At 39.3% G+C, this 7,726-nt stretch overlaps 1 protein-coding gene across 3 annotated transcripts in view; it reads right to left on the bottom strand.

Annotated features, from left to right (window-relative positions):
- Positions 1–1,565: 1,565 nt before the first annotated feature.
- Positions 1,566–7,726, bottom strand: part of CPED1 (cadherin like and PC-esterase domain containing 1) — a 153,522-nt gene continuing 147,361 nt past the window's right edge. For all 3 annotated transcript variants that reach the window (XM_057412198.1, XM_057412195.1, XM_057412197.1), the window contains one exon: positions 1,566–4,346. In XM_057412198.1, the coding sequence (XP_057268181.1) occupies positions 4,119–4,346 (228 nt within the window). In that variant the 3' untranslated portion in view covers positions 1,566–4,118. The remainder of the gene's footprint in view (positions 4,347–7,726) is intronic.

Below are 7,726 nucleotides of genomic sequence, written 5' to 3'. Positions count from 1 at the left end.
TGCCTGCCTTATACATTGACTGTTCTGAGGATTTTTTTTTTAGGATTTACACAGGTAAAGATGGCAGTGGATCTTGAAAGATGGATTTTGACTTGGCAAAGGCAAGCTACAAGAAGAACTAAGTGCTGGTGCAAACTAAGCACTTACCACAGCTGTTTAAAATTCATCAGAGAAAATCACTGCCCTGAAAAAGAGGCTTGCTCTACCCTTGCAGCATTTGGTAAATCTTTGCTGCTAAACTGACAAAAACATCAAGATAATAGCACTGGTATTTTGAAGAGTCAGCCTGAACTTGCAACCATCATCTCTCAGATTTTCAAGAGCTGCTTCAACTATGAAACTAAAACTCCTTGTGTCAGCTGAAAGAAAGGCTGATGTGGAGTACAGCAGGTACAGATAGTCATAACAGTGAGGTAAAACAAGCCAGCTGCAAGGCTAGAAGACAAACAAAAAGGTAAGATTATATTTTTGATGTGAGCCTACAGAGGCTTGTTTAGCAGTTTGACTCTGTGCCAAATAGCTCACTGCACCTCTAAAAAATTGCTTTACTCTAAAAAAGTAATCTGAAAGATCCCTGGACTGCAGTCAACTTAATATCACACATATTTGCATCTTCAAAGCATTCTCTTTGGCTCAGCATAGTAGCAGAAGCAACTACAAGTGGTTATTTCAACCTTGAGGTAATTGGATGCCCCACTACCCCACCCACCAAGCAAATAAATTGACTTTGATGTCTCTTTAATATGTCACAGAACAGAAAAACAAAGGCCTTATATTTAACAGTGTGAAAGTGATTATTCTAAAGATTAACATTTTCAAATTAATACTAAGTGTAAATTGGTATTTGTAGTCCATTCTTTCAGCACCTTGCTATATTTGAAATATATGGTCTCCAATGACAGAGCTGACTTGTCAAGGCATTTTCCTACAAATAGGAAAATATGTTTTATTACAGCCAGTTATTCCAAAGACACTCACTGAGATGAACTTGATCATGGGGGCCATCTGTCCTGCAAGGCTCAAACCCAAATCACTGTTCGACACCTATGCAGTTACGTGGAGATAAGGAGTTATAACTCATTGGACACTGGTACATCATACTGTAGCTTCAGCTGAAGTTTAAAGGAATGCAACAATAATAATAGCTGAGATCGATGCTGTGCATGTTGGAATTATCTATCTATCTATCTATCTATCATCTATCTATCTATCTATCTATCTATCTATCTATCTATCTATCTATCTATCTATCTATCTATCTATCTATCTATCTATCTATGTATTTCCAGCACACTTTCAGTCTCTCTACTTGTAGCTGAAAGAATACTCTGGTTACAGGCCAAACTCTGTGTGCTACTGGGCAGATATTGATCAGGGAACACCACTTCCTGGTGTACTTTTTCCCCAACTTGATTATTTCAGTCCTAGTACCAGTTCCAGGGCCATTCATGCCTGTATTAGGAGGTGGAACTCATCTTGACAATTAGGTCCTTTGCTATTTTTATGGTAAGTAATGGGACTAAGGTAAATATATGGAGGGAAAAATTCTGCATTATCAATCAGTCTTAAAATAGCAGGAACACTTTAATGGTTATTCAGGCAAAATGTCACAGCAGATGTGATAAATATAGAGTAAACCATTGATAGCAACACATTCACTGGAATTCAAACATGGTAAATTTTTTTATTGTCTTAATCTGTGAATTTTAATGTGTATTAGCAAGCAATGCTTCCACTTCGATCTCAGCTCTCCTTTTTTGCATACCTACAAATGCTAGATGTATTTTAAACAAGTTAAATAATGAAAAATGTACATTGGCACCTGTTTTAGTCTGCCTGTTTTAGTTTTCCCTTTGTTTATTCCTAATATTACATGGATCATATATAGTGTTGGAAAAACTCATTCAAAGAACTCCTTTAAATAAAGATCAATTTGCCAATGGCTTTTTACAGACATATATATGTACATAGACATGTAAAAAATAGAAAACACACAGGAAATATCCACTTGATACAATTGGAAAACATTAAGATTTGGAAAACATTAAGACATCTGGGTGTACAGCACATATAAACCATATTGTGGTGAAAGCAGAAGTGATGATTTGCACATTTGCTGATATCAGCTGCAGTATAACAAAGTCAGCTTGTTCCTTTTCATCATTATAGCTGATGTTTCAGAAATAGGCTTTGATAAAAAAACCCAAAAACATAAACCCCCAGTTTATGCTTTAAAAACAACTGTGTACAGAACAATAACAGCATGTGGATTTAAACGAGCTACACAAAAAACCTTAACAGAAGTAGAATTAGGAGCTTTGTCAGTATAGCAGAAAGTCTCCTAAGTTAGATATGTCAAATCCTCTTTTGGAGGATCTTTGTATCATCTAGGGAAGCCAAACTCCATATTGCATGACAATTTCCCATTATATCTTCACATATATTATCTGAAGCAAGAATGTACAAAACTATAGCTAGGGATACAAACTGTGGTGAGTGTAAGGATCTTTGGCAAATCCCAAATATGGTGTCATGAATTTCTAGCCCTACTTCTATATAGGAGCAGGACTATACACTGTGGGCTACTAAGGCCTGTAAAATGGTGATTAGTTCTGTGCTTATTTGTTTGTTCACTGACATTGCTTGCAGCTTCCTTTCCCAAAGACAGCAGAAGCTAGTGGAGGATTATATGTAAAATTGTAAAGGAGGAAGCATGCCTCAGAGCTTGGTGGATCCTTCATTAGACTTGTACTTACCTGGTTCTGACTCCCCTCTCTAGTGTATGATGGGAGAAAGAGGTGTCTTGATTCCCTGCTCCATGACTGGATTCATAAAGATACTGGATATTAACTGGATAATTTGAAGGCAGAACAGTCTTATGGGTGCCATTAACTCATCACCCAGCTGCTAAGCCTCGATCATACTTGTTTTCCCATCAGGGCAACACAACTGTGAATGAGTGTGCTGCCAATGTTGTGGCAGATCAGCAGACAGCTCCCCCCTGCAGTGGTAAAACCTTTCCTTGGGGTTTCACCCAGAGTAGGTCTGCAAACATGAGTGATGTAGCTGGGCTACAGCATGAAACTGGCATTCAGAAAAGGTCTTGTCCCTGCTATGCATGAGACACAAGGCAGTACATCATGCTCCCATCATATCACGCATTCCTCATGACAGATTAAAAACCATATCCTGAACTTCTTATGTGTGCTTGCAAAGGGTATTTTTCTTCCGTTTGTTGTTCTGGCTTCACACATTGGCAGTGTTTTATAATAAATCATTAAAGAAATGGCACTTCCATGCTGGGAGAATACTTGCTTGGCTTACTAGCCAAGGTAGACACTGAAGCACATATCTAAGCAGTATTCCTGCATATGGCCACTCTCCTAAAGTGACACCATAAGTAAGGGTTATGTTAACATATTCGATATATTTACATGTTATATCAAGACAATTGTAATCAGTCTCGAGTCTAAGTAATCTATCTCTAGATTAGCTTTAGAACATGCAAAAAATAGAGTAGACATCTATTCCACCTAAGATGCAAAGAAGGGGTGTGTTTTCACTAAAAACACTGGAGTTCAAAACTTGTCATCCTCAGTAAAAGGCTAATAGGCATTTTCAAATTGTATAAACCAAGTGTCTAAACAGAAAAGTTTTGACATCGAAGGCGAACTCATCCACATAAAATAAAACTCTTTAAAATGGAATGTAGCCAGTTTCCAAATACATTCAAATATTACAGTGTCTCTATAAATAGAAAACTAGATAGTGCTGAAAAGCTAAAGCAGTCCTTTCCAAATAGTTCAAGTGTATATATTTCTTTCTCTTTACTGTCATTAATACACAGTTGCTTGAGTTGCAGCTGTTCTAGCCTTTGGCAACAGTTCAAGTAACTTCCCCTCTTCTCTCCTTTGCAAACCTCCGTCTTCCATTTTGACACCACAGAGTTGCCAGGCATACCTTGATTTCATAAAGTTTTAGGGAAAATGCCATGTGTCCCAAACTGTTGGTGTCTGTACAGCCAATCAAAGAAGCATGTCAGAAATTCACCATGGTCTTTCACTACTATCACTCACATAGTGGCACATCTCGAGTCCCAGTACTATATTCAGCAGAGGCTATGTGCTGACAATCTCCCTCCTACTCGCACAGAGCCTGCTGAGAAGGATTTCAGAATAAACTTGATTTATTGGACCTCGGACATGATATGGGGACTGTGAATTTGTTGCATAGTCCTGCAGTTGTGATGGCTTGCTTTGACTGCCGAAATATTTCCCCAGTGTGTAGTGCCTTGATAACGTCATTGTTATGTGTGGACTTTCTTCAGAGGGATTGGATTTCACCACCTGCAATAGAAGTGACATATGTGAGTGCTTTCTGCCTGCACCTAGAAGGATAGATACACAGCTGTGTGCACAGAAATGCTCAGACAGTTCTCCACAAAGCAGATCCTGACACTCTTACCTTGAGCTGCAATTTGCTCACAAACAGTATTTTAGTGAGCCAGCTTTTTATGTTACATACTAACTAAAGCGCAAAATTTTATTCACTTGAGCCTTGAAATCTATGTATAGGCCCATTATACTCAGTTGGTTGATTCCGTAATGCCTTTATATACTAGACCGTTCTCTTCATTAGGGACAATTTATCTGAACAACAAAATTCAGAGATAATAACTTGTCTGTGTATTTACCATGGGAAAAAAATAAACTTAAGACATCCCTGACTTGCAGGAAGGTTTAAATCCTGCTCTGATCCCAAGCACCTGAGGAACACATGCTGTGTTTCAGCTGTGATTCCTGTGAGAATGTTTCACTCTCAGATCTTGCTGCAAACCCAGCCCAGCTCCATGTTAAGATGAAAACACTCGTGTCATGTTTCTCCAAGAAGGGAGTTACAGTGCAGTTTAACATCCCTTTCCCCAGGGCATCACCCTCACATAACCACAATGTGGTTCAGTGACTTACTACAGAAGAATGCTCCTCCTTGTCTCCCAAATATGCATATATTTTTGGGTATACCATGTTCAATCTGTATGGTATAAACAAACAGCTGTGGGACTAATGAGAGAGAAAGTGAAAGGTAGGGTTGTCAGTAGACTAATGACTGGGGGGGTGATCTCCTGTGAAATGCTGAAGGTCTCATCTCAGTGAAAACACAGTCATTGATGAATAATGAAGCAACGTCAAGAGAGACAAAACTTCAGGACCTAGCACAGATGCAGGACAAAGGACCCTGACCCTGGCATTGGCAAATGCAGAGAAAGCAGAAAAGGGGCCAAGTGGTTAACCTATTTTCAAAATATCATGTTGACTTGGTAGCTCTTATGCCCATCAATTTTCTGACTTGATCAATCACAGCAGACATTTGAAAAAGCAGATTTCATTTATTAATGCACATTTTTATGCAGAAGCATATTAACTTTTTTAAAAGGTCATGTATATTTAGGGTTACTGAACAATTGAAACCAATGTTCATATGTAATGAAGCTCATAATTAATGAAACAATTCGAACAAAATTAAATGTGAAGGATTAACATGTTCAAAGGCTTGAATGACTGGGCAAAAAGGCTATGAGGGAGCTGGCTGAACTAAAAAAGACCAAATATTATCCACATAGAAAATTAATATATCCTCTGATCAATTTGATACAGCTAAGCCAAGCGCTGTTATTTGTTTTCATGCAATTACTGCAGGTTCATTTTTCTAAATTAGTGCCTTAGATTTTACAACTACTTCAGAACGATGCCACCTTGAACCAGTCACCCAAACTGCATTCCTGTTAGGCATAATCTCCCAGGAATGTAATCTAATATTCATCCAGCAGCCAGGCAGTGATTGAGATACCAAATCTCAAGGTTGCTAGTTTTTATACTGTGACTGTGAATTCATTGCCATTAAATTAGGAAATAAATTTGAATTGAAATATAGGTTCCATAAAGGTCTTTATAATTGCTGGCCAATGTACTTCTCCATAAGCATTTGTGAAGAACGAGGTAATTAAAAAGTCAGGTTTGCATGTGTGCATAGACCGAGAAGGATGTTTGGGCAGAAAGTGACAGACATATGAAAGATCTTTTGTCCTAGGTTGATATAATCCATTGGTAATCTGAGTGAAGATCGTAGGGTCTACAGAGCTGTGTATTTCTATGCTATCAGGGTGACCCAAGGCCCTCTGAAGTGGGTTGGTGGGAACTCACAATAATTTCTCAGGACAATCGGGAGAAGTAGTTTTCTGTTTGGCCAGCTAGTGAGAATTAAATGAGAACAGCTGAATGCATTTCAATTCCTGTTTTCTGACTGCACAGAATGGCCAGCCCTCCATTCCCACATGGCTGTGCTTTGGCTCAGATGGCATTTAAAGAGGGGTGCTGCATTCTGCGAGCTTAGGAATAATTTTTTTTAAGAGAAAGAAAGTGAAAGTACAAAGCAGTAGAGTTAATCTATTTCATCTGGTTTCCTAAAACATGAAAAGTGCTGGTTTTACACAGTGTTCTTGGCTCTGTCCTCGAAGGCAAAATTCCATTTTCCTAGTGCAAACTGCTTTAGCACCTGATGAAACTCGACTTGCCAAGATGCAGAAATAAACTGATGACAAAACTGTTAAAACTAATGAGGTATCAAAAGCATTCAAGGACTTTCTTTCTGCTTTCCTCAAGGATCAATTCTGGTTTTTTGGTGGCTGATGGATTCTCTCAAGCACATCTATGCTTCTTTCAGGCACAACGACCTCTCAAGCCTCATTAACAGCTCTGGGAGCCAAATTCTCCCCTGATCCTCCCCAGAAACACATACTCTCGGTTGAGATTCCTCTGGCAGGGAAGCAAGGACAAATCTGCACATGAGCTCATACTAAATGATGGAGGAGCGCATGAAAAATGCTGATGACTGATCACGCCCTGCTGTTTTCCACCCAGTTCCATACAAAGCAACTGAAATATTTTACTTTGAAGCTCCCTGTTTCACTTGAAAGCTCTGTGGAAATGGGGAGCACCAGCAGTGACCCATGAAGACATCAACATCTGGGTTCTAGGCAAAAAAGGGTCAACATAGCTGTCTGAGTAAAACGGAAGGAGGCATTTACTCCACAGGACTATTTATCCATTGCATAAATATCTGCTCGGTGACTTGCTCCCCTTTTCCAGCTCCATTTGAACTGAGCTGTGTTCGTGCCTCTCTCATGTACTGAGCAGTGTAGATTAAAGGATTGGTTAACTAACCATGCCTGCTGTGTTTGGTCCCAAAGCAGGACAGAGGCCACGGCAATAGGCTGAAAACATGTGAGCTGCTGAGGAGCCTGAGGTGGAAACCAGCTGTGAGGCTGACACACAACACATAAGGTCAGATGGGTCTGATAATGCTCCCACAACTGTGCTTAGTCCCAGTGAGCCTCACACTGGAGCACAGTCCCAACCAATGGCAGCTCACTGTCTCCCCACTCTCTTTTGGAAATACATTGTTACCTGGTATTTTGCTTCTGATATTATCTCTCTGTGATACTTAAGGAGAAAAAGCAAAGCCTTATAGTTATTAACTTTTTTTATTCTGCTTTATGTAAAGGTGACTGCTGCGGCTGAGAGAAAATAGCCAGGATTGTTATGCTAGTCCTTGGCCAGCAGACACCACAAGGACACACTGGAGCCTATGCTTGAATTTTACTATCATCACCACTGAATTTCAGTTTGTTTTGTTTAAAATACTCCTAAGTTTAATTAGCCACAGTATA

The sequence above is a fragment of the Pezoporus wallicus genome, unplaced genomic scaffold (genome assembly GCF_028554395.1).
Source record: "Pezoporus wallicus isolate ANWC-B61680 ecotype Strahan unplaced genomic scaffold, APGP_CSIRO_Pwel_v1 contig_3858, whole genome shotgun sequence".
Taxonomy (NCBI): Eukaryota; Metazoa; Chordata; class Aves; order Psittaciformes; family Psittacidae; genus Pezoporus; species Pezoporus wallicus.
This window is presented reverse-complemented; position numbering and strand designations above follow the sequence as displayed.